The sequence below is a fragment of the Pomacea canaliculata genome, linkage group LG8, assembly GCF_003073045.1.
Source record: "Pomacea canaliculata isolate SZHN2017 linkage group LG8, ASM307304v1, whole genome shotgun sequence".
Taxonomy (NCBI): domain Eukaryota; kingdom Metazoa; phylum Mollusca; class Gastropoda; order Architaenioglossa; family Ampullariidae; genus Pomacea; species Pomacea canaliculata.
This window is the reverse complement of record NC_037597.1, coordinates 17,886,665-17,913,437: the sequence shown is the minus strand read 5'-3', so window position 1 is coordinate 17,913,437 and position 26,773 is coordinate 17,886,665. Positions and strand designations below refer to the sequence as shown.

The following is a 26,773-nucleotide window of genomic DNA, read 5'->3' as shown; positions in this document are numbered from 1 at the left end:
GGCACCGCGGAGAACGGAGCGGATATGAAGGACGGGTGAACGACGGGGAGTGTTCTCTACAGTGACGTCATAAAATCCTTGTCAGGTGCGAATTCATGCACACGCCCAGTACATACTAGAGGTAACGATATGAACATACCAGGGTTCATAGGCATGCCTACACGCTGCGAGAGAAAGAAGACAGGTAGGGGGGAGAGATAAAGGTAGAAAAAAGCGAGTGAGAGCCAAAGCATGAAGGAAAAAAAAGCAGTAAAAAGAAATGAATAAGAAAACGTTTTTAAAACAAAATGAGTGTTGAGGGGCAAGGGTTGGGGTTGAGGAGGCAACATAAGCGCAAGCAGCGCGTGCTCGCTAGCAAGCAAGGGCATTAATTCGAACGCAAAAATTGTCACTGCGGATTTACGTCCCCTGAAGGCGCTGCCATGATCCTCTGCTACAGGTGTCCTGACTCTGATCCTGCTTTCATGATGTAAAGATGATCCTTCTTTTATACCCCTTTCCACATCTCTATCTTTCTTTTTTCTTCTTTCCCTTTTCACTCCGAATTCAACGTCTGTGAGGGTAAGTAAGAGACAGAGAGAGAGAGTGTCGCTGGGTGCGTGCGTAGGTCTATGGCTGTTCCTGCCTGTGCGCGTACTGACCAATCGGAGAACCTTTGTGTGGCCTCTCCCCTCGCACAGCCCCTCTTACTACCGCTAAACACCCTACGACGTGCAAAGTGGGAGTGGGGGGATAGCGGGAGAACCCAGGTAGCTGGCTGCAGCTAGGTGGAGGGGAGCTAAAGGGTGCGTTCAGCGTATAAAGGGTCCGAGCAGCCGACATTTCGTTAGATGCCGGTTCGGCTGACGGATGCAAAGTGTGGGAAATAGCTGCCATCAGAAAGATCATTTTAAAGCTTTATTCATTCAAGTATTCCAAAAAGTAATCTTTTAGGATTAAAAAACAAACTCAGAAAGCCAAAAGGGCAGTGCTTATACTGGCCCGTAGTCGTTCGATTCTGACCGAAAAGGAACGGGCAAGCGTGTGAAGCAGACGACATCCTGTGACGCAAGCGACTGCGAGGCTAGCCGAGACTACCTGGTGCCGAGCGCTGGACTCGCGGCACGTTCACCACCTCCATCACCTCTTCACTGATTTCGTGTCCACGGACTTTGAGTCTGAGTCATCAGTCCGAAAGCGTTTTTTTTTTTCTAACCCCCTTTTCTTTCTTCGTGAATTATCTCTAACGACCTCATCACTGAAGTATAGCCTTATCATCTTTTGTGAAAAGGGGAAGGGAACCTCTACAAAGTTTTCTTTTCACAACAGGGCAGAACACTTAGAGATCGACATTGACAAACGTTTTTGTCACTGTGACTTTTGTAGCGATTTCTGCCCTCTCCCCACCCCATGAACACTTGTCACACGTCGACTAGTGAGCCAAACAAAGGGCAGGTGAACCGGCAGTCAAGCAAATAGTGCTGCTACTCTCCGCCGCAGAGACTCCCCTCCGTGTGCATCTGGCAGACGACTACCGTCGCAAGGGACGCTACAATGCTTAGACTGATGCTGATGATGTTCCTCCCTGTGTCGCTACGAGCCATGGTCCTCCTGCCGCCACCTGGTAAGACAACTGAATTTTCTTTAAAAGAAACGGCGTCAGAATTGTTTGACACACATGCTATTGAACTTACAAAAATTTTTGACACAATATATCCTTTACTTCAATGAGTGATAATTGTTTAAAACTGTTTTGTTTGGGAGTGGGAAGGGAGATGAGAAGGAAGCAGTTGGTTGGTCCAAAATAATGCCACACTGTAAGTACAATCACACAACTTTACAATACACTTACATTTTTTAAAGTTTAATTACAGCTGTAATTTCCGATCTCTTATTTTGCAGACAGAAAAGATTTTGCTGCGGAAGCTCGGGTAATGACAAAAGTACAAAACTTGGCCACAGGGCTTAAAGGCCATGAAGGCCTTCACACGAGGGTAGCCGATGCGTGGGACCTGTCCTCACTGGACAGCCTGCTGTCCTCGCAGCTCGTGCAGCTCAACCTTGACCCGTACAATGACGTCATGGATGATATCGGGGTGTCTGCCTCTATCGGCGAGGATGCGGCTGTGCTGCTGTGTCTGAAAGCAACGCCTCTGACGACGGTGTCAAGCACAAAGGTCATGTAGACATTTCTGACAGTTTGGGAGGAGAGTCTGCAGAAAATGACGAACTGTTCAGGTTGATTCCTGGAATACACGTCCAGACTAGAGACTTGGGCGGTGTGAATGACGAACTGAACGACCTCTCCGCCACATCCCCAGTGACCAGTGAGCTGCCGCAGAAAATAAACAGCCAGAACAAAGCTCGTGGGGAGGACGCTGCGACTGAGACTAGCTCTTGGGCTGGTGTCAACCGCGAAAGGACAGAGAAACGAAAATGATGAGGACGATGGTGACGTCACTATAGAAGAGTTCGTTCGTCTCACGGAGGAGGCAGAAGACAGCTCTGAGGTATGTCCGCATCCTTTTCTCCACACTTATCTTTCGCGTTAATTAAATTAATGAAAGCCTTGCTGGTTATCACAGTTCGCCATGTTGGACAAATTTTTGATTTCATGCTCTAGCTTATCTTTCTTAGGAACTTGGATCTTGGCAACTTTGAGCACGGCCTCTCTCTCTCTCTATTTCTTTCTATCATATATATATAATACTCACTCACACACCCATATATATATATGCGGTAATCGAGTGGCTCAACATGCATAGGAAGAAAAACAATCCTCTGCGTGGCAACCTAGCTAACATAGTTGAGACTTAATGTAGCAGATAGGCAAACAGATAGGATACATCGAGTTAGCGAGTTAATGTGTAGCTAACGCGTAGATAGGACGTGAAAATAACTAGACCGCATGTAAACATGAAACGTAACACTGTTCGGGCGGTAGCCAAAACGGACATAAGTGTAATCTGACGCAGCGACAATACGCAAAGTTTAAAAACAAAAAATGAAAATAAAAAGCGCGATGCTTTGTGCACATTGTGGCACTGGCATGTGCAGAGTTCAAGTTTATCCCGTCCTGGACACCAGGTTACTCGTTGTTATTTGGGTAAACTTTTATCTGTAACTGTCATTTTCTGCCTCTTCTCTCTTTCTTTCTCGCTCACGTGCACACGCACGCACACACATACACACACCGACTGCGGGCTGCCGTCAGGGTAACCCAAACTACGAGAGATAACCGTCCGCTCGCCGAGTGTTCCCTCATCCCTTCCCCTAACCACCACCACCATCACCCAGGCTTGCCCCCTCCCGTCTCACCTAGATTCGCTTGCTTCCACTCTTGTTGAGTCTGCGCTTCTCCCAGCCGCGTGCACTTTCATCTTCCCTCCCACAACGCCGCTCGGGAGAGCATCCACTGCCACTCGCACAGACCTGGGGAGGTAAAATATTCCCCCAACTCCAGGGACAGGTGGTCCCTGGGTCTGCTGCAAGGGGGCCACATCAGCCAAAACGTACCTCTCCAGGTCTGCGCTCTCAGTCCTGTCTACGGGAATGTAGGAATCAAGGAGAATGATTAAGAAAAAAAAAAACGGTAGTGTACGATGCTAGATAAATTCCGGTAACGGCAACTGTAGCGAGGAGATCTCCTTGCCTGAGTGGGTGGGAGTCGGGGAGGGAGAGCTGTCTGTTTATGATCAATTATCGCCAGTCCTTCTTTGCATAGGCAGATGCGCTGTCCACTTGAAGTCATCTAAACATTAAGTTCCACAAGGTTAGGAGAAGAGAGGATGGAACAGAGGGGTGAGGTACATGAGGTTCTGGTCCAGATGAAACTAAAAACCAACAGACTTGCTGGAACCAGTGCATGCAGAACGCAAGCCACCAGTCGCCAGTCTGAGAGGTGCGAGCGCGCGCTTCCAAGTATCAGGTCTTACCTGTCTCTACGTGTGTCAAGGTGTGCGTGCGTGCGCGCGTGCGTGCGAGATGGAAAGAAGAGATAGAAAGATAAAGTGCACGTGTTGTTTTCAAAATAAAATCTTCCTGGATTCCTGTTTTTGGCTAGACAGGGTTTACTATCGTTGAAAACCGACTTTTATCGGCATCCGTCATTTTCTCCTTTAATCTTCCCTACCCACATCCTGGATCTTACATCATCTCTCTTTTTCTTTTGTCTCTCCCTAAGAGTAAATGACAATAATACCGTACTCCCTTTTCGTTTCCTGGGTAGTGCACCTGATAACCTCTTGTCGGTGCCAGAATATTGTCTTCCGTACCCATCAATGAGCAATGATCAAACAAACAAACAAATAAAACTGTCTACTTTGTTACTGACGTAAGCGCATGCGTGTCACTATAAACTCCTCTGATACACTAAGCAGCAGCGTATCATTGGAAACCATCTCCGTGAGTCGATGGAAAAAAAAAAACTGGGGCAAAAGCAGATGAAAACTGAAGGAAACAGAAGATGATTCCGAGCTGCTCCGACAAGCAGGAAGAAAAAGGAGGGTGGGGGCCATCCAGCGATAAGGTGTGCCACGAAAGACAAACAACCCGCTCAGAAAGTACAACACACCATTCCCTGCAAGAAAGCTGGCATCCTGGAACTTTTGTGACGCAGCGGTGACGTCACTGGTCCGTGCTGTGTACAGCCTTTGTGGCAGACCTGACAATGCTGACGTCATCTGGTCGACTGTCTATACAGCCTTGACATTATCCTGACGCACGCTCTAACTGGTTGTTGATATAGAGCTCGAGGAAGCCTGGGTAGTAGGTGTGGTGGGTGTGGGAGGCGGATGGTGGGGACAGCGCTGTCATTTATCACGTGGCAGGCATGGAACGGTGGTTGTTGGCTGCATTCAAATTTTCTTTCGTCTGTTCTTCCTGGAGCATGACTTCACACAAACAATTTTTTATATTTTTTATCCTTTATTCTTCCTTAACACACGTACGCACGCACGCGCGGGCACAAACACACACATACACAAATTTTATCTGACCCACGACGGTCTGGTGTGCAAGATGCAATCTGTCTTCCCCATAAGAGTAGATGAGAGATATGGAATTTTTTAGTTAATCTCACAGGCTGCTGTATAGTGCAGAGCGCCGTGAGAAGGAGCTGGCATGGTGGCGTCAACTGTACACACCGACGTATTCCTTAGACCAGAAATATATACGAGTATATTTACGAACATGAAATCCAAAGTCACCTCAATCCAGAGGCGTGTGTACACCAAATATTTAAAGATTCCTTAGGCTGTGAATATCTTTCTATTTAAAAGCGAAGTCAGTATTGAAGACTTGTTGATCTGGCGAGTACCAAAATGTATAAATAAATGGTACTGCCTTTGAAGAAATTGTACATTGTGGACCCGGTTTACAGGCATTCTGGGTAGGGGTAGGGGGTACTAGGGTGATACGGCAAAAATATTGCTCGCCAGAGGGCGTGCGTTGTGCCTGTAATTACGCTTGCCTGATAAACAAGCCCATAAACCTCACTCTATGATTAATCAAGATGCCTGAGCCGCCGATGAGGTTCACCAGTGTCCATGAAGCAGAGCAAGGTTCGCCTGGATGTTGTGCAGCTCTGAGAAGCGACAACGTGCAGCATGACAAACAAACAAACCAACAAACAAACAAAAGTAAAATATTCAGCACTTTTCCCTCCGCCACACTCCCACCCACTCAGTCCTACACTGGCACAATTTTGAGCCACAGCAGTGGCGCAGAAACTCTAATGATCCAAGACAGTCGCAATGCATGTATTCATTCATTCAGTCGTGAGTCGCAGAAGAGGAAGACAAGAAATCGGCGATTTAACCGGCTAATAGTGACGTCACTGGGGTGGGATTGGATGCCCGGGGCTGCCTCTGACTAACCCTTTTGCGGACGTCAATCCGTGGTGCACCTGCCGGCCGCGGACCTGGTGCTGGTGCTGTGGTGATGCTAACCTGCTGCACCTGCACACCTCGCCAAATCCTTAACTACGTGTTTGCGACTCTTTTGAAAGAGAGCTTCGGTGCACTCAGCGACCCTCGGGGACTACGTGACTCCGTATGTGGCGTTACACTTGGACGTACCCGTCGTGACAACATGATACGAAAGGTATCAAGCTGTCAACCATAACAGCAGGTGAATATTATATTAGCCTCCACCGAGTGAGACAAGGTGTCGCGGGACAAAGACGAACGAGACGCAGTGACAATGCGAGGCTGAGGTCAAGGCACCGAACCGCGCGTCCTGTCGACCAATCAGGATCGATAAAGCTTTTCATTTCTTCTGAAAGAAGAAAGAATGGGAATCTCATGTCAGATGATAGATTTAATTATTCGTCATTGGAAGACTGAAGGTATCTCTTGCATTACATGTTCGTTTGCGAGCTAGATTCACTACATCCTCACCACAAGCAGCTTCGACGACGGCACCTGTAGCCAGCAAGGTCAGCAAGACACGAACGTTAGTGTATTTTTATTTTTTCGTGATCGGAGGGCAGTGATAGTTTACACTAACACGTGAAATAGTAGCTACAGCCAAGTTAAGATTTTACCTTCGCTGATGCCCCCTTCACCTCCCCTCCCTTGTTCTTCCCAGTCCAACCCTCTCAAACGCAGTCACACGCATGCGCATACACACACACATGCATGCATGCGAACTGCCCACACACACGCACGCATGCACACTTCTCACACACGCGTCACGCACATGCACGGTGTGTGCTCGTGAAGGAAACCGCCTTGACGAGAAGCACGTAGGCGAGTGATAGTCGCGATGATTCAGTCGACGAGAATGAGATCATTGGCGGCATCGCGTGCTGGAGGCGACACAGGACTTCACCTGCTTCCTTTAAACTCCTCAGCTCGCCGGCACTCGACCCCCGGTCGGTACAAAGTCAAGTGTCCTCTCTGACAGTCGAGTACCTATACGCAGTGAGTGAACAGATTATAGACGAAAGATGAATGAAGTGTAGGGGTCGGGGTGGTAGTCTCTGGATACAATATGTGTGAAGCCTGCGGCCATTTTCTAGAACGGATACTCGGCGACAACAGTTCAAACTGTTTACAGAAATCAGAGAAATAACAAGTGTGAGAGATTATCCCCGCCACTCACAGCACAGTAGTTAGTGTAGACGGCGGGGAGGACGCCAGTCACTCTCCCTTCTACGGTCTTGGTTCGCCAGACAGCGGCTAATATACATCTGATCGAACTAATCATTCCCATCCGACCCCAAAATAAAGAAAATTATGCTGAATTAATAGAATAATGGTACTATATAGCTCGAAACATTTCTGGAAAATGTCAGTAAAAATGTCAAAATTCGTCAAAAAAGACCCCAAAAGAAAAATTAAATCTCCTTTTTGCGATATCATGTCAGCACTCTGCTACCTGGCTTGTCTCTGTTCTCTTCCTAGTCTCTACATACCCACGAGCATCAACTCCAAGCAGATTCACACATCCCAACACACACACACGCGCTCCTCGTTTAAAACTATTGCTCAGTCGTTCTTTTTCCCTTTATGATGCATCTTATCTGATCTGGTTGAGAAACTAGACTAAATAACTCGCTGGCATTGCAGAGCCAGCGGCCAAAACAAAGATTTACACACCAAGCTCTCGCTCGTCACCACACTGCCTTGTGAAAACAGTCTTGTAGACGGCTCACAACACAACACAGACTGCAGGTGTGGGGCCAGCCATCCAGACACACAGGCGGCGAGCTGACCCACAGTGTTGGCAACTTGAAGCTCTCAAAGACTAACCACAGATTATAGAGCTCAGCATCATCTATCGTGTTATCTGCGGTTGTAGCATCCGTTAAGCGCGCCACTCTAGCCTCGTTACTATCAGAGAACTGCGACGTCGCAGAGGAAAGACAGAAGATTGAAATCACACAGCTTGCCCGTTAGTCTCTCGTGACGTGTGTGGGTAAGGACACTTAACGCACTTCATTTGAACCCTTTTGGGGGAGAGGGTGACACCGAAAAATGAGTCATATCCGTCAATTTTTTTCCTTTGTTGAGAATGAATTAGATAATCTTGTTCTCCCCACCACCGCCCCTCACACCACCACCTTTATTGTTATACTGTTTTGTTATCACATGTCCGATCTTACAGTATCTGACTCCATTTTTAATACTTAAAGAACGCGTTCACAGACGTGCGCTCATATTTAGTGACGATACAGGTGCGCTAGATGTACATCATGGACGCATCAGAGTTTTCTTTATCTTCTGTGATTAGGTTTAACGACGGCACTTAGATAGTACAAGCGTACATCTACAGGAGAAGAAAGGATAAATAAGATCTTGATAATCTCGATAACTAGAGACAGTAAATACACCAAAATGACGCGACAGTAACTCACTTCCATTTTAGACGATTCCTAAGCTCACCAGCCTTGCGTGTCGTTAATTAGCCTCGGAACCATGATGATCGCATTTCCGCCGTGTGAATGAAACTTTTCTAAAGCATTTTTTAAGTATCTAGTGGTATAAACTTTTAAACATCTTTATCGGCAATAAAAGAGCTGTACATTTTTGCTGATTTTAGAATGATAATGTAAACTTTTCTTCCCATGCTCTCGACATCACTTTTTGATAATCAAAGACTCAGGGACTAGGAGAAGCCAAGTGAGGTCAGAAATAATGCTAATGACCCTTCCAGTCTGGGTCAAAGGTCGCTGACAGGTACTAAGTGTCGAGTGCTACCCTCTAAGAATTACAACCTGTACTTGGAGAAAATCGTAGCAAGGGACTCTGCCAGTTCATTCCAGTTCCATTCCAACGGTATGTAGGTCGGGGTGGTATCGAGTACACTGAGTAAATTGCGGGTGTCGGCCTGGACGCCATGATGCTGGCTCTTCATTACGAAAGCGAGGCGCCATCACGGTCATACGATCTGACCAGGCGTGGTGCGCAGCGCCGCCCATGATGATAGGGGAGGTAACAATGGGATTATTAGGCTTGATGACGTCTTCTGTCGCACCCACCATGCACTCTGAGAGTTATCTTGTGTGTAGACGTGCTGGGCTCGGATGGCCTTTACGCACAGGTGTAGGCGAAACAGAAGCCGAACTCACAGATCTTAAACTAACGGCTGACAATTTTTAATTTCTTATTTGCGTGTTCGTTCACTTTTCGACTTCTATATGATTGTTAAGCAACAAATAGCTGGGTGAGTTCTGTCCATTAAAAGGTCCCGACTGCACATGCAACACAAATGTCAAATGAGAGGCGAGTCGGTCAGTATTACACCCTAACCCTAACTTACACTAGGTCAAACCGCTGACCCTACAAAAGAAACTCTAAACAAATGTTTAGGGCTAAGGTGTGAGGTGGAGGGAAATAAAAAAAAAGGGAAAGAAAATAGGAACAAAGAGTCTCCGATGAGTGATGAGAGGAGAGAGAAAAGTTGGGATAAACCAAGAAGACGTTTACGTGCCAGAGAACAATAAATTCATCGTTGATCATATATTATTTATATTTCTTATGCTATACATTTGCTTAGCAAATTTTTTGCTTGCTCATAACTTTGATAAGAGTACACCTGAGCCTAGACAAAAAAGCGAGGCGAATGCGTTTGTACCATAGCCGCTGGCAACAGGATATCTTCAACCTGTAAAAACCCCGCGGCTCGTATTTTTTAATTTTTTTTTTTATTATTAATTTCTTTTTCGGCGGTGGAGGGGGAACGGGGGTCTAGCCGAGACTGGAATTCCGGGGAACCATGCATCACGGATGGAATCAAAATCGCTGTCTGTTGCAGATACCAGATCCCCTTCATACGACTACGATGACTGAGCCAACCCTGGAAGGTCAGGACACAGCTCTATACCCTTCTGTCGGTGAGTGGTTTTTGTTTTTTTTTTCTAATCTTGCTGCGTACTCAAGTCTGTCGCAGCATCTGTCTGTGCATATCACACCTTTGTACCTGTCACTTTCTCCCTGTTGTAGATTGTTTATAGCTGAGTGTTTAGTGCTCTTTTCTCAATCTAATTTCATATTCCTGTTTGCCTGCGCGCGCGCGTGTGTGTGTGTGTTTGTTCTTATGCGTATTAGAGCATTTGCGCGTGTATGTATATATTGAGATGCAAATAAATTTGTATAGGGTGCACGAAATTGTCCCTTGCTGATAAAGATTATCATAATCTACAAATGAAGGATGCTCTTTATGTGTAAAACTTTTCCATGAAAGTAAAATCTTTATGACTGTAGGGCGATCTACACATGGACGCACAGAATCCCGAACGTTTGTGATTATTAAAGTGTTTCGTAAGAACGATATACAAAGATGATGACACAGTAGTGATCACCAAGAGGCCATCACGTGGAGAGTATCACACAAGACGTAAAGACGAGTGACGCCTCGAACGTCACCATCACAGTGCGGTGTCTGTTATTTCTAAAACTGGTCAACAGCGCATTGAGCAGATGAAAATTTAGTTTCCAGATTTAACTGTTGAGTGAACCAGTGTATCCATATGCCTCGGTGTTCTTCAAACTCCGCCTATGTAGGTGTGACTAGACACAGGTATCCCTGTGCGCCACGACAACCCACTCCTACGTCTGGACGTAGTACTTACTCCATCACGGCAGCAGTTGTTGCGATGGCCATTACGAAGAGAAGACAGCGGCTGCCTGCTTAACGATCTCCAGTAACCCTCTATTTTCCAAGTTCTCCGTCAAGCCGGGACTGGGCCTCTCTACGGCGCAGGTACTTGACCGTCAGAGCCAATCAGCGTATCGGGGCACCAAGGGATGAGTCGAGCTGCAGTCAGGGCACAAAAAAAGGAGAAAACCTCTACTAAACGTAGACCACGTAGCATGCTGCAGGACGGGAGCGGAGCGTGTGACGTCACTTCCGTTACTGTCATAGGCCAGATCGAAAGAGATGACGCGCGCATTTTGTAGCTTAACATGTAGGTAAAGCGAAATAAGTCAACAATAGGAAAAAACAACAACAAAATCAAAGGGCGAGATGACACGAGATGTAATGTCTAAGAAGCGGTTACTGTAATGTCATCCATTACCTTTCCTCATTCTGGGTGTAGTTAACGAAGTATGACTGCAAGATTGCAAGAACACACTTTGAAGTCACTGAGGGTGGGGTGAGGCTTTCATGATATCCAGATGCGAGGCACCTGTCATGATGGCCAGGTGATCGTCAGGCCCTTCCACTTACCTTGCGACTGAGTCATTTCGCGGCAATAGCACAGTCTGGAGTTTAGGGTGATGCAGTGCTTTGCAAATAACAGTCTGGATTTTAGGGTGATATAGTGTTGTGCCAGTAACACAGTTCGGAGTTTAGGGTGGCGCAGTGCTTTGCAAATAACACTGATCGTGTTTTTTAGGGGGATTCGGTTGTTGTGTCCAAACTCCGCAGCCGGACTTTGAATGCGATGCAAAGTTCTAGCTGCATAGAGGTCTCTTCTTGGCCACATGAAGTTACTCGCAGTGTTTTAAATTCGGTCTGTCTACCTGTCTTCTTACATGTCTACCAGAGACTTCCAAACAGGTCAGTAATGCTGCACACACACGACGTAGGAGGTTTGGGAGCGGGGGAGACGAGAACGATGAGAGTTTGTTGTGACGCACATGAACACTTACTTCTTGCAAATGACCGAAACTAATGGCCGCTCGCTGCCTGCCTCTTGTGGTAGACTAATTACACTCATCACCAGCTTGTGCGAGCTGAGGGTAGGAAGGCGATGGGGTAAAGGCTAGGTAAAGGGGAGCTTCTCCAAGAGCAATGTTAATGACCCATCAAGGGAAGAACACAGAGCCAGCTGTTGGTGGAAGAGGAAGGGGTGACGGGAAAACACAGTAACCTGAAAGAAGAAAAACTAGAGAATGCAAGGGGGTGGTAAAGCATTAATGACAAAAGATAGCATAACTCTTTCAGAAGAAACTTAAGAATGGGTTACAGACACTGATGCTCACATCGTGCTTCTTCGTTTTAATACAAGAAAATTGCACAGGTCTTTTTTTGTTGCAACATCAATTTTAATTTTAAACTAGCGCCCACGTTTCAGAATTTTATTTAAAATATCAAGGATATCAAAGAACCTGAAAACAAACATTTGCCAGAGATCATCACCGGATACACTGCCGTGTCGTCCCAGGGGTTCTCGACCCTTAAACATTATATACGCTGCAGATGGCGTCTACTAGCTTCCTCATCCTGCTTGCGATAAATCTCTTGACAGGGACAACAGAACATTGCTAGGCACAAGCTGGCCAAAGTCATTTCTAATCTCATGCAATAACAGCAAGATTACTTGCAGTTCAGCAGTAGGTCGTTCACCTCGTGGCGTGCAGATTAGAGAGTTCCTCGCTGCCAACGTTCGCCTGCCCTGTTTGATCCTCCAGCGTGTCTGTAGAGGCTTCTGTTCTTCCAGTCCGTCACTACAGGTTGTAGTTCTTGTTGTCACTAGAAGCCTCCATTGTCACTAGAGGCAACCGGTCTTACGGCCGCTGCTTCATACAATATAATCGCAATATCCGTTTACAGTTTGGTGCCTATCGACAGCTCCCCTCATCATCCGCACTCTCTGTCGTTAATATACCCCGGTGGTAAGCACTGCTCTTAGGCAAGCCAGTCAAGCGCTACACTCTCTGTAGCTATCCGTCCGCAGTTTATACATATATGCAATTCCGAGTGGTACCCCCAGAAGCAAGAATAATCAGACGTTTGAAAATTATAATAATAAAAGTAGAGTATCTTCTAAGAAAAAAGAGCGAAGCTTTGTCCCCTGAACGAATCATTAACCTGCATTACTGACGTCCATCTTACTTTGTACCAGCCTTCAGCATCTCTTTTCTCTCCTTAGGAAACTCGCACTGCAGGCCGGTAGTGACGACCCCCCTAAAGGTCAAATGTACTTTTGTCTACCCAAGCAGTCCTCCGTGTTAAGAAGACTCGGTCTCTCTCTTTTCTTCTCTTTCTCTCTCACCAAATTAAAACCCCCTGCCTGCCCACACTTCTCACATATTAGTAATCGCAGGATTTAAGTGGAACCGAGGCCAAGAGGGTCAAGTGGGTCGAGTGCAGAAAACGTGGACCTGCTGATCGAGCATCCTTGGTCTGGCCCACAGCTTCCTGAAGACTCGCGGCCCTTCCGTCATGGGCGACAGTGCGACTCACGGGCAGATAAATTTACGCCTGAGGTCGATAAGCCGAGAGCTCGGGTGGTAAGGATCTCGCAACCTTAGGTTGAGACCTTGATAACAAGGCCAAAAGACGCACTAAAACGATCTTTGATGCTTCTATTCTGGGCCCACTCGTTACCACGTGACTAACAGGCGTAGCATTTGAAGGAGACGAAACGACTTACTTTTGCCTCGTCTGCGGCCTCTTCCCTCCTGAAGGTCGGGTCAAAAAACTGTGTCAGTGTGATCCACTGAGACAATGACCCCTTTCCTGGTACCCTGACCTCCTCCTGCTGTGCCACTAATTTATTTCTTCTCGCGCCCTGCTGCTATTTGTCTGCCACGGATAACTGATACCTTAGTTCTCGAAACCCGTGCTGTATCTCTGGCGCAAGAATTTTCCGTGCCAAGTTGTTTTATTCTGGCTTGAGTCACCGTCATGTTCATCAATTCACTCCGCCAGCTTACGAAACAGTTAATTAGAAGTGCAGAATAATGGCATAGACACGACAGTTCAAAGTTGCAAATTCCAGCAGATTTTTAGTTTGCGCAATCATTTTCAAAAGAGTGTATATAATTCACTGCCATTTTCTGTCTGAGAGCAACTCACTTTACAGCCAACCAGCAGGGGAAACTTTATCCCCCAGAACAAAGAACAAAATTAGATTATTAAAACATTCAGGGCACGTACTACAGAATATGTCGGATGGAACTCACATACCTTCTGAATATTTGCCATAGCAACAGCGACATGTTGTAATCACAGCCCGGATGTGGCCGCGCGCTACCCTGGTCATCAGCAACATTTCTGACGTGCGACCGGCCAGACGAGCCTTCAAACGTCGTTTCAAGATGGCTTGCTAGTCTTCTTGCTTCGTCGCGCACTGATGAAGCTTGAAATTCGGGTATCTCCCGCTTTTCATCAGATGCTGTAGCAGACATGATCTCTTCTCCACTCGCAGTCCGAGCAGAAGGTAGCATGCGTCATAAGGACGTCATTAAATGACGTCACTTCTACTGAGGTCACGTCTCGCTGACGTCAAGGCTCTTAGGGGCGAGCACTCCAGACTCATGGGGCATGACGCCGCAATCTAGGAGTTGTCCACCTTAGATATGGTAACTTCGTTCTCAAGTTGTGGTAACCCTCTCAAGTTACTCACATCTCATCATTGAATTAACAGAATTTTTTTCTTAACTGGCATTTTTTTACCCGAACCCTCTTTTAAAGAAAAAAAAAGTCATTTAGGGTGATGACTTATTCAGGAGTGTACCGAGGACCTAGTGCATGGAGAAAGGAATTTCTCTTCGTTCTTTAAAACCGTCGCATTAACACCCACGCTTGTAACGGGGGTATGATGACACTAAAACTTTGTATAAACTGAACGATTTAAAAAAAAAACTAAAACTAAGTTTTTCTAAAAACATTTTCTAAACGGGTCCTACAGAAGCGTTATGAGCGGTGCACGAAAGGCTGTGTGGTGGAACCCTTGCAGGGTGGAAGAAGGAAGGGGGCCGGTGAGAATGTTAGAAGGGGAGGTGAAAGGGAGGGAGACCGAAGAAAAACGCGGGTGGGCACGTGCTGGCGATCTACCGCACGTCGGCGTCTTATCGCCAGGCATGACGCGCGCATCAAAAGAATCTCATTAACTTCCGGAACGACACGACTGGTGATAAATCGGGACAGCCGCAGCCGGCCTGCACGTGCGGGGACGCGTGGCGCCGGCACAGGTGCCTTGTGCCGCCCAGTATTATAGCAATGAATTTCATTCAGACCACTGATCAAGTACTGGTGGATAGACAAACTTTCTGGAGCTGCCAGGCAGCCACCTTACCATTTTAAATGTCGTTTAAACCAGATGCTGTAATCAGCATAATCAAGTCTTTTTTAAAATCTGTCATCCATTACTTCTAGACCTACTTTTGTCTTTGTGTATTTTATTAATCCTTGAAGATGACTGAAGCGAGAAATGTATCTGCAGAAGTGAAGCTATAGAGAATAATGAATATTTCTGTTCCGAAAAGTGACAATTAAAAATAGTCATTCAATTTAGACTTGAACGAAACAAAAGCAAAAAAACAGAAAGAAGATTTTATGTATAGTATCCAGTACAAAATCCACCTCCCAACTCTTCTTAAATTTTCCTTACTAAATTTTATCCTAACATTATATTGCTACTGTTGTTAGTTGTCGCTTGGTCTCTGACAAAAGAGCAGCACCTGATGTACAGGCAGAAAGGCAGGCAAACTCCCAGAGTGAATCAAGGGAGGAGGGAAGGGATAAAGAGATGTGGCTAAGAAAGGAATGAGGTTTGTCGGAGAATGTCCAGACAGGGTTGGTGAGAGTGGCTCGTCTAAACCCACATCGCTGGTTGCACCTTTCACCACGTGACGAGACTGAGTACGTGGCGCTGCCACACCTGTCAATTTAGTGGCCATCCTCTGAGGGGTGACGTGTGAAGACAGCAGACGAGAGAACCGTAAAGGCAGCAGCTGGGACCACCAACGCCAGTAACGGTTTAGGCGGATGAGGGAGGGACAGGGGAGCCAGCAGGGTGAGGCCAGCGCCTCATTGTAATTTAACGAGTCTGTGATGTCTGAGGAATTTGGAAATGACTTGACCTCGTGCTCCAAAAGCTAAGACAAGGATGGCGCTCACGTACCTAAACACACACGCGAACGCACGCATGTGTAGAAAGTCTACAACTATAATCACTGAATAATATGTTTATGCAAGAAGCGCGTGAACAGTGATAGCAGAGGAAATGAATAAATAAGTTAATGATTTTTTAATAAATCACGTGACGTATATTCGCTTCCGTTGCAGACGACGAGGACCAAAACTGGAGGCTGGAGAGGTCAGCAACGAGCGTAGACCTTGACCCGCTCTCGCCGACGACCCGACTTCCAGGAAAGAGGCGGAAGCGGTCTGTGGCAGTCAGACGAGGGCTGCGGCAGCAGAGTGCTCCCCTCGCATCCTCCAGTGCACGTGTGGGCAAGGTCGGCAATCCCGCGGTGAAGGCCAACGTGGAAGTGCTGGCGGTGGTGGATAACTCCATCTACCGGAAGTTCCTGGCCAAGGACTCCAACAACCGCGAAGCTGCTTTGGCCAGAATGAGGCGCTACTACGGAATCGTCTTCGCTATGGTCAGTTTGAGCCTCGACACCTTTTTTTTTTTTAACTAAATGCGGTCTTCCACATCCAGTCAGCCAACTGCTTATATCGCATACACTTAGCAGCGCCACCACGCACTCTTCTTTCCACAATTAGGCTTTTGCTTCAGTCACTCTCGTCTCCATCTTCGACTCTAAGAGACCAGTCAAATATCCTTTTCAACGAGCTACATCACTGGTGTGCAATCATTATGGTGTCCTTAAGTTCATTAAGAAATGATAGCAAAGTCCTCATTTCTTACATTTTTTGCCAGCCACTAAAATATCAATTGTTTTTGTCTCCTCTGTTTGTCTGAATATTAATATTTATTTTGTTTTTCTACACATAATCTGGAGTCTGTCTTCATCAATGTCGATGTTATGTCAGTAGGGATTCCTAGTTCTAAGAAACTGCTGGTTCTGTAGTACTTCAGGACAGACTCTAGTCAAACTTTCAAGACCTCAATCTTACGTTCTTGCCCACCCAGGTGAACCAACGCTTTCAAACGATCGACAGCCCTGACCTGTCCATCACAGTGACGATGTCCGGCCTGCTAATTGCTGAGGTGAGTGAATACAAGGGTCAGGTTAATAGGACTTCCCAGTTACCTTCTTGTTGCTTTCGCTCCAGGAAGAGCAAAGAGAAGCTTTTGTTTCCGTGCCACAGATGAAACCATTTAATTGTCATTGTTATCGTCCTTGTTAAGAATCGTGTGGTAAGCAAACTGTAGTGATAATATTATACAAAGAAACCCACTTTCGTGTCCCGCAGTATCAAACACAATTTTTTTTTAAAGAAAACGCTGAAGGCCACTGGTTCTAACGGCAAATTATTTCACTGTAAATTTTGTGAGACCTGTAAACTTTCTGAAAAAAAAACCTGAAGAATAAATTCCAGCAAGCAACAGTCAGGTATTTGATATACATGGAAGAAAACTGATATTTTCTTACAAAAAGACTTGCTCAGCTTGAAAAGTCAGCTAATTATCTGTGACACGCTGGGAAGTTAATGGCTTGGGCATGCGCAGGTGACTCGAGAGGTCGTTTCTCGCTGGCTTTGAGGTGCGCCCTCTCCAAGTTTCGATTCTCCATGAATCGAAGTTGGCTCGCCTCCAAGCACATTATTTTCAGATTTCCAGTAAAACAAATCTGCTCAACTCACGTTCGTGCTTTAACTCAGACTGTGAGATTTAAGGCCCTTGCTCTTGTGAGTTCTAGTTTTCTTAACTAAAGCACTTAATGATTACCGTGCTACACGCAGGCAGAGGCTGGAGAGACCGAGAAAGGGTGTGTAAGAGGAGGAAGATAAAGAACCAGAAAGCAGGCAGAATTTGGTCTTTGTTACCACAAACCTTGGTCTATATTCCAACAAGCCTTTGTCTGCATTTTGTATTCTGTATTCTGTATTCTGTACTTCTTCTAGTCAAAGCTGAATCTCTACTCCTTCAAACTTTAGTCTTTAATCTGTACACCCACAAACCTTTGTCCGTATTCCAGTCATCCTGCATTCCCCATGTCAAATGTCAGCCTGTTTGCTTGGGTGGGCGCCACAGAAACAAATACTTAATGCCTTGCCATGTAAACAAACAAGTTTATTTTTCAAGAAAGCTGTTTATGACTGCATGCGGACTTGAAAAAAACATTCAGCACTGATGTCTTGTAGTAAACGGGTGCAGTTTCCAAATAAAACGGGGATGTGCATCGATAGATAGGTGGGAAGGCAGAAATAGTGTTAAGTCTTTGGAAGGACAAAGAGAAGTAAAACAAAACAGTCGAAAGCAGAGAAAACTGAAGAATTGGATGAAACTGAAACCAAAGAGAGAGACCAGACCTGCACTGATAGCGGACAACGTAACGGGCAAAATGGCGAAGATGCAATAAGTTGTTTGTTGGATAATTACGCAGACACCATCCCTTCTATCTAAACTGCCATTGGCAGCATGCCGGGTGCATTCTGCGCCTACGATTTATCTCCCTTATCTGTTTACGACAGCATCACGTCACGTAACAAACTCCTCATGGGCGTCATCTCTGCGCTCCTAGGAGTTCAGCGGGTAGCAACCTTTTTGTTTAATGCTGCAGGTCAGAGTTCACGTCTAGCTCCGCTTGAACCGACCTTGGCATTTTGCATACCGTTCTCGTGGAAAACGAAAAGCAAACTTTGCGTCCATGTCGTTTGAGATCTTTCCTGAAGCTGGCATCTGCGATTCTGACTAGTTGTCTGACTAACTGTTAGTGATTATTCGTTATTCTTCATTAGTGGACGACCTGGGTATGAAGTGTGCAAACGCACATCACGTTGGCTTTTTCTTAAGACTTTAGAACGCGTCCTACCGATGGAATGATTTTTTAAAAATCTGAATGTGGTAATGAAGTGAAACAGTCATAATTGTTCTTAAGAATTTTTTCAGTCATTTTCTACCTTGAACCCGAGATCGGGTCACTTTCTGTCTCACACTTGCCACTGACAGGAGTATCTATTGCAGACCCGGGAGGACTCCCTCTGGCTGGAGCAGCTGGTGGACTGGAGCACGGTCAAGGAGCGCGGGCGAGCGTCAGTCAACACAGACAAGGCCCTCAACAGCTTCCGGGCCTGGACAAAGACACAGTTGTCTTTCCTGCCCAAGTTTGACCACGCCATGGTTTTCTCAGGGTAAGGCGCATTCTATCCAATCTGTCCATTTTGGGGAATTTCTGAAAGAGGAGTGTAGTTCCCTGCAGACTGTAACTGGTTTGTCTGTATGAGACGCTTCCTCCTAGCGGTGATTTCGCTCTGGAGGATGGGCGGTGCGGGAGGATGGGAGAATAGCCACCGTCTGTAATCCCATCTCCCTCCTTTTGCTCAAATGACTTAGAAAGGTGAAAGGTCAAGGAGTTTCAATGTTTCTGGCTGATGCTGCAGTTTGTCTTCTGCGATTTTCTCCTTTCTTTACATCCGCTTTCACTCCCACTCCCCAACCCAACGCTCTCTCCTCCTCCTCCTCCTGCCACATTCCATTATTTCAGCGCAAGACACGCGGCCAGTAAACAGCGTCATTGCCCAGGTAGCAAGCGGCGCGGATGCTGGCGGGCAGCCAGCATGGCCGTGACGTAGACAGCACCCACCAATGACGTCAATATAAACATAGAGCAGTTAAAGACGTCATGGTCTCGCGTCGCCGTCACTACGCATGCGCTATCAGAGTGGATCTCTCATTCCCGACCCCTCACCCACGTTCCACTAGCTTGCAACTGTAGGAACCAATAGAAGCTCTCTGGCCGTTTGTTTGTAATGTACCCGTCTACTACCTTCACTCCTCTTGGCTCCACAGGATTTCCTCCCTTGACTGTTGCTGCCTCACTGAGCTGTCTCCTTGTTTGTACTATACGTTGCCGTTATGCTCTCAATAATACATAGCGCCCTAAGGACAAACTCGCTGCGCTTTACATATCTCAGAATCCACAAAAACTGTCATTAATTAATAAATATAAACAAACCTCCACAAAAAGACAGCATCATATCAAGTCATGGGAAGTTTATTTTACGGTTGTGTGGTGAATGTGTCTTCTACAAACATTTTCGATTTCTGACAGCGACATTCTTGTATTTCAGATACCGGTTGACCAACAAAGAGGGACGAGTGACCTTGGGTGGTGAGTATCGAACCTGTTGCAGTCCTTTCTTCTTTCTGTCGTAGAGTGACGTTTCCTGACTCAAAGATACCCAAATTCGAAATACGTTTAGATGGAAGCACATTCCCGCCAAAGCAAGCAAGCAACCAGTCAACCAAAAAGAGTTGTGTTCCTTACATGTAACTCATTTCATGCAATCTACTAACGAGTCAACAAACCCTCAAACTCTTGCTACCTTCATCCCCTACCTCACCCACAAGACAGAGGCAAAGCATGACGTCACCGTCACGAGATCACATGATATAAAATTACTTTCTAACACTCTTTCAGGCTGTAGCTATGTCAATATGACCAGACAATTAACCGTAAAATGAATAATATTTGAATTCAAGTATTGGGGAGTGGGGTTTAATTCTTGTTTGATTCTGCTCAGGTAAAAATTAAGAATAAGAATATTTGAAATGAAACATTAGTTGTTATTTTTTTTTAAATTCATGTTTGACTTTGCGCAGGTAAAGCCTACATGGCAAGCATCTGTGACATTCAGAACGGATTTTCTATCTCCATCGTCGCCGACGAAGGTGACTTTCAGTGCATCAAGATCGCAGCGCACGAGCTAGGTCATAGGTTAGTAATCTTCGCTAAACTTTACAAAGTGAACCTTTACAGTAAAATGTCACAATCATAAACACAAAACCAGATTTTTAAAAAATCGCTCAATGCGAAATGTCAGATAAATAAAAAGAGGATGATCGAGCGGATGGTTGAAACAATAAATGTGAAGGGTAAGGGAAAGTAAGGTCAGGGATCGATGATGGGGAGGTGCGTGTGGATTTTGTAGATTCTTCTGTATCTTGTTGTACATTATCCCCTACCATCACACCTCTAAAGTCTTAATTAACAAAAAACTTAGCTTCTAGCCAACCGGCAAACTCGTTCTTAATCTACAACCGCACTTCTGGCTGCAGCCTCGGGGCTTTACATGACGGGGACCCCGGGGCCGATGCCTGCAGCCCCCAGGGCAACTACATCATGGCGCCCTACTCTGGTAACTCGCCGGACAAACTCAGAAACGCGTTCCGGTTCTCGCCGTGCTCCATCAGTTGGATGTACACGACATTGAGGTAAGCTTTCATTCCATCTCTGTAGCATACTTCCATTCCTTCTTTTTTTTCCCTTCCGTGCTTTTTCCCCTCATCAGCAACTCGACGCTACATTAGCACGCACAAATCGTGTCGATTACACAAGCTCTGAAAAAGACCTTTGTATGAGTTCTTCCTCTAATGGTTGGAGGGGTTTATCAGCGAGATTGGCAAATTACTCTAGAAAACTACAACAATAAACACCACACACGCGCGCGCGCACGGGCAAAGGCACACGCCAAAACAGACAAACTTGATACACAGAATGCAATCTGAGGAACAATCTGCAGAGAGCTTGTTAAAGTGCAAAGTGTCAAACAAATAATTTCTACTATTGTGAAAAGAAAGTGACATCATGTGTGTGAAAGTCAGTCAGAGATAAGTTCTCTGATTCTTCGTGCCACTCAGTCTCAACAGAACGATGGAACCAATGTCTGTTGCAGATCCGAGAAAGCTGACTGTGTCCGAGACAAGGCCAACGTGTTCTACAGTTATGACCTCGCCAAAGCTCCGCCTGGGCTTATCATCTCTCTTGACCAACACTGCCAGATGGTCTACGGTCCCAAAGCCACCTTTTGTCGAGTACGAAACATTGTCATTGAGGCGAGATGTAATGGTGGCACGACACATCGTAACACGGTGTCATGTTGGCACACACACATATATATAAATTTTAATGCACACAAGTAGTGCTACCGATTCGCTCATCTTAATAATGTCACAAAAGAGCAGTAACAGCCTAACGTGGCTGAAAAAAGTTTGTAAAAATTAGGATTTCGTTGTTTCATTTCACACTTGCTTGTCGCCTTATCTTTCGCGTGTACGAGGCACATGCTTGCATCATTTTTTCTGTTTTATTTCTGCAGCATGATGCGAAAGTAAAAGAAGTGGTGTGCGGTCAGCTGTGGTGCCGACATCCCGATATGTCCAACGCATGTCGTACCAACTCCTACTTGAGTGCCTTACCCGGCACACGATGCGGCGATGGCAAGGTACGTAACTCGCGTATGAGCGGCATGAAGGCGTCATGGGTTTGCTCCCTTTAGTCTTTTCTTCCGCGCTAACGCCCTTCTTCCTGGCTTACAGTCTATCTTTTCCATTTGTTTTTATGGCGACTCCTTTTCTACCAAAAATGAATCTAGAAACTTTAAAGATTCTATTTTTCTCGGCAGCCAATCGTTTCTAGTTTTAATTTATTTTACTTAATTTAAACCCTGCTGCATAGACATACCAACACTTTCACATATGAAAGAAAATTATCTTCTGTAATATTCCCACATTTCTGGGTTTTAAAAAAATACAACAGTTTTGTCTCGTCACTTTTTTTGCAGTCCTGTCATCTTGGGGAATGCCTTCCAGATGCAATAATTCGACAAGCAAACAACGAAAGACGCGACTTTTCCGGCATGTCTACAGAGACCTTTGACTCCATTCCCCGAACTTTGCACTCGTCTGCTCCTACTCAGCACCAGACCTCAGAAAGAGGACGAGGTAGTGTGGCTACAGATCCGTTGCTAGGCAACGCCAACGTGATCCCGTCCCTGCCGCAGCCCGTGATTTCGGGGAGGGTGGGCAGGCCGATACGGCCGGAGATCATTCAAGCGAGGCGGCGGCACACTCCTGTGCGCACAGAACGGCGGCGACCAGGGAAATCACGACGCAAAGGTACGAGCTGCACGTGCACCACGCGGTGACTGATACAGCCACGCGTGCTTAAAGATTATTTAAACACACACACAAACATGCGGTCAACCACAATCCCCTGATCTCGAATACCACAGACTCTACTACCCATACCATTCTTGCATACTACAATGAACATACCATACAATCCTCCCTTTTCGTGCGGTAATCTCTGGTTGTATGCTGTCGTTGTAGGACGATGCAGAGGTGAGCAAGCAGACGCCAACATGGTCTACTGTCGAGGTCTTGTCACCTTGAACCCCGGTGCTTGCAAGAGGCGTGACGTCAGAAATTACTGCTGTCGCACGTGCTCCACGCTAACCGCTAGCGGCATCTAGTGGCACAGCGATGAGGCCACAACAAGCAACAACCAGTACCAAAGAGATGATTTTGATGTCAAGGGCGTGTTTGGGAGCGGCAGAGGAGACACTTTATAACAATGGACACGAAAAACAGCCACGAGTTGCGTGTTTACCTGCTAATTATCTACGCAGCTGATTTGCGTAGCATAAACACTCCCTTTGTTCTGGGTGGCCACATGGGCTGCTTTAAACATGACGCAAACTTTTTATTGTTTGTCTCGTGACTGCACCCTTGCAGAAAAAAATGGAACTTTAAGAAAAACAGAGAACTCTTTTAGGGACTGGTCCCACAGCGGTAAGCTGGTGCCGACTCACAGACCTGCTGACAACCATATGCGCCAAAGATCGCCAACATCTGGTAGCGAACCGGGAGCCTTTAGCCAACGACCAGAGAGAGCGGGTTGAGAAGTTGTTATCGGGTGCCACGTGGAACAAGAGCACTTTTACTGGTAAAAAATGATAACGGACAAGCGTAGTTTTTAGATTTCAGAAATTTCTAGCCTACAGGTTTAAGAATGGCTGTGGCTACTGTATTCATAACAAGACTGAAGTAGCCCCATCTTCATTTCCCTCATTCGCCTCTAACAACCTTCCCTTCTTTTCTTGGGTTAGATTATCTGCTGCATGCTCGTGTGGTCGTGGGTGAGGGTGGAAGTGTCGTGTGTGTGCTTGTGTGCCAACCAGTGACTTCTTTTACTTTCGTCGATTTCAAAATGTACCCATACTTGTCCCGTGGACAGTAATCGTACATCGCGAAGTGACATATAGTAGCCACGCGAATGGGATTGTCTCACTATTGTGATGATTTGAAGTGTATGGGCATTTGTTGCTTCTTGAGTGAGCTTGTAATAATTCAGGTTCGAGCAACGTCCGGTGTTTTCCGCACAATCACCAACACCACCTCACTCTGAGGGAAATCGGTCTAGTGTGGTCTACAAATGTCTGCAACCTCGAATAAAGCTGCGGAGGGTTTGGTAGCGGCCTTTACTGTCGTCCTTCTCATCATTTTCTCTCTCTCCACACCCCACCACCAATCCTGACCACCTGACCGATATTCCCTTCTCATCTTGTCCCCTCTGGCTGCTGGCACCATCGAGGCCAACTCTCCGTCTGTTGTCTCCTAAAGTCAGCATGTAGTCACACGATCACACAGTCAGTCCATGATCTCTTACCGCCACAATCAACCTATGGCGCGGGCTGTCACACACCACTACACAATCACACACAACGAGGTGAAAATTGTGACGTCAGGTTTGCTTAAAGATTATTTAAATTAACACGTGATCACAGTTCTCCCATTGGCTGAGGCCTTCACAGCGTAAATATATCGACGTACAAACCTGACGTCAGCATTGTTGACCTTGTACCGTGATTGGTGATGTTTGTATGTGTGTATCTCAAAAACTGAAGGAAGAAAATTCACCAGGTTTGGGGAAGAAGTATTTTACACTAAGTAAGACACGACATTTGCTTTGTGTTAAATAATCAGAAAAGCGAATGCTGCGTTTTGATGAAAAAACAGACTATGAAGGAACTTCGAAAAGTTAAAGCACGAAGGTGGAATGAAATTTGAAAAACAGAAATTTTAAGCAATTGATGATACTTTTGTAACAGTATTCTTGTAACTTTTAAGCAGCCTGGTTTCTGGCTTTGATGTTTTAAATGATGTGTGTTCGGTTGATTTGTGACTTTTTAATTTGGATTAATTGTATAAATGCCATGATGCGCGAGTACTCGGGAATGCTTGTGCCCGCTTGCACTAGTTCCTGACATTCGTTTTTATATCTCCGTTTTTCCCTCATTCACTGCCATGGAAGACTTAATTACTGAAACTATGTACTAGAGTTCTGTAAAATATGTGTTTGATGGTATTCTACACTATTATATATTGCAAACATATGTACATCTTAGCATTATTTTGTACAGATGAATTTTTTGTGCATAATAAGGTGAAAATAATGTATCTACGTTGATAAGTTTGCTGGAAATTAGGAACTGGCGTCACACATTCCTTTTCTGTTCATATAATTAAATCTGTTGATCGCGTGCATGGGTGCCATTGTGCTCATGTGTGCCAGCTCTGTCTCCGTACCCAAACTGTCATTTAACCCCTTTGTGACGTGTGTGTGGGGGTGTGAATCGGGGGGTTGGGGGTTGGGGGAGGTTTATATGTGCGTGAGAGAGAGTGTCTGCCGGGTGAAAGAACTGATTAACGATACAAATATTTTGTAGTTAGCTCAGTTTAAAGATGCGCTTGTGGAACAGTATCAGTTCGTGTGTGTGTCCGCGTGCGTCTGAATGTGCACCCCAGTGCTGTCATTGATATACTTGTATACATAATTGCATATAACTGCCACTTATTTTGACTTTACCTGTCTCGAACACGCGCACACACACACACAAACACACTTTCTAAGATGATAATAATCCTGTAAAAATGCCGTCCATGTTACTTTACATGTGAATGTTTATCTGAGATATATATATATATGTATTTCAACTAACAGTTATTCATTTTGATACCTTTTTATATTTTTATAGTAGAATACTCGTGAAGGAGTGCAATCGTGACTGTCCGTGTGATGTCGTGAACAATGAACATTTAGTGTCTGTGTGATGTTTGTGCATTAAATTTTCTGAAAAGCTCCATGGTCTTTGTTTGTGCTTTGGAATGTTTCCAAGTTTGCTTGGTGGGCTGACTGTCGTGTTGGAGGCAGTAGGAAGTGAATATTATCTAGAGTGTTCTCCGCAGATAAAAAAAAAAAAAAAAAAACTGTGTCAGATGCGAGAGCAATGAACTCTAACTTCCAAAGCTCAGGTGTTGTTGATGAATGGGAAAACATTTGCAGGACGTGTGCATGCATATTTGTAAGTATTTATTTGACATTTACATAGAACAAGTGAAATGAAAAGTGGGAATGTAAACATCTTCATGACATTCCCCGTTCAAGTTAATATCACATTTAATACATACAGATAATGTCACGTGACGTCTATGGTCAGAGGAGATACACAGAAATCTCAGGTATACTTAGGCTTACGTGCTGTAGCAAAGGGCTGTAGGATGCAATCCATGTTATCTTCAGAATAACACTTCTGGTGTAGACATTAAAGCTTTAGAAGGAATACAGCTTTTAAAGTAGTTGAAGGTAGTCTCCTAATCAGTCACCAAATTGACCCCAAACCATATCCAACCGTTTTGAGGTTTGGGACCGGTTCTGTTCTTCTTGTAAACGTCATTGCTGTCCTCAGTCATTGATCTTCACCATTGTAGTCCAGCATCTTCGAATCAAGCTACCCCACGTCGAATTTTGCGTGCAAAATTCGACGTGGGGTAGCTTGATTCAGTGTACGGTTTGTTTCCAGACACAGGATGGACGGCACTTGGAACGTTTTATTTCCTCCATTGCATGCATGACACTAAATATGACACACATATAACGGAACGCTGTCAAACGATATTTCAGCTGACAACTGTATGTAACGGTTTTCCCTCTCGTCTTCTCGCGACCCTCCGCCGACATCGTGACTCTCACGGTGTTGCCCACATTCCACGCAGGTCCAGGTGTTGACCAGGAGAGAAATGTTTATAACACAATATCTCCCTTCTCTCCCTCCCAACGCACCCCACCTCCTACCCCGCGCTTATCTCTCAAGAGAAGTACTCACGTGGTAACTTATTTTTCGCCTGGTGTTGGTGCTT

General features: G+C 45.6%; 1 protein-coding gene and 1 long non-coding RNA gene across 3 annotated transcripts; one reads left to right on the top strand and one right to left on the bottom strand.

Annotated features, from left to right (window-relative positions):
- LOC112570135 (A disintegrin and metalloproteinase with thrombospondin motifs 3-like) lies at positions 1-25,208 on the top strand. 2 transcript variants are annotated; one of them, XM_025248404.1, is made up of 13 exons: positions 1-1,603; positions 1,882-2,489; positions 9,739-9,817; positions 15,946-16,265; positions 16,760-16,837; positions 18,758-18,924; positions 19,864-19,904; positions 20,396-20,510; positions 20,852-21,007; positions 21,469-21,607; positions 21,892-22,017; positions 22,357-22,690; positions 22,904-25,208. In XM_025248404.1, exons 3-13 carry the CDS (start codon positions 9,766-9,768, stop codon positions 23,044-23,046), a joined length of 1,671 nt encoding a protein of 556 aa, XP_025104189.1. In that variant the 5' UTR covers positions 1-1,603; positions 1,882-2,489; positions 9,739-9,765; the 3' UTR covers positions 23,047-25,208. The 2 variants fall into 2 exon arrangements, with proteins under 2 accessions (XP_025104189.1, XP_025104188.1); XM_025248403.1 differs by lacking the exons at positions 1-1,603; positions 1,882-2,489 and having other exon boundaries at positions 8,796-9,817.
- On the bottom strand, positions 9,849-14,134 carry LOC112570156. Its single transcript, XR_003100594.1, has 3 exons — positions 13,843-14,134; positions 11,580-11,800; positions 9,849-10,740 (listed from the first exon to the last, which is right to left on the bottom strand). It is a non-coding gene; the product is annotated as an uncharacterized LOC112570156 (long non-coding RNA).
- Positions 25,209-26,773: the final 1,565 nt, after the last annotated feature.

What these genes read in the sequence shown, in the direction of transcription:
- LOC112570135 (XM_025248403.1), top strand. Translation starts at nt 9,700, where the DNA reads ATGCATCACGGATGGAATCAAAATCGCTGTCTGTTGCAGATACCAGAT. An exon ending in TGGATGTACACGACATTGAG is followed by an intron (nt 21,008 to 21,468) that starts GTAAGCTTTCAT and finishes TGTCTGTTGCAG; the next exon opens with ATCCGAGAAAGCTGACTGTG. An exon ending in AGGGAAATCACGACGCAAAG is followed by an intron (nt 22,691 to 22,903) that starts GTACGAGCTGCA and finishes CTGTCGTTGTAG; the next exon opens with GACGATGCAGAGGTGAGCAA.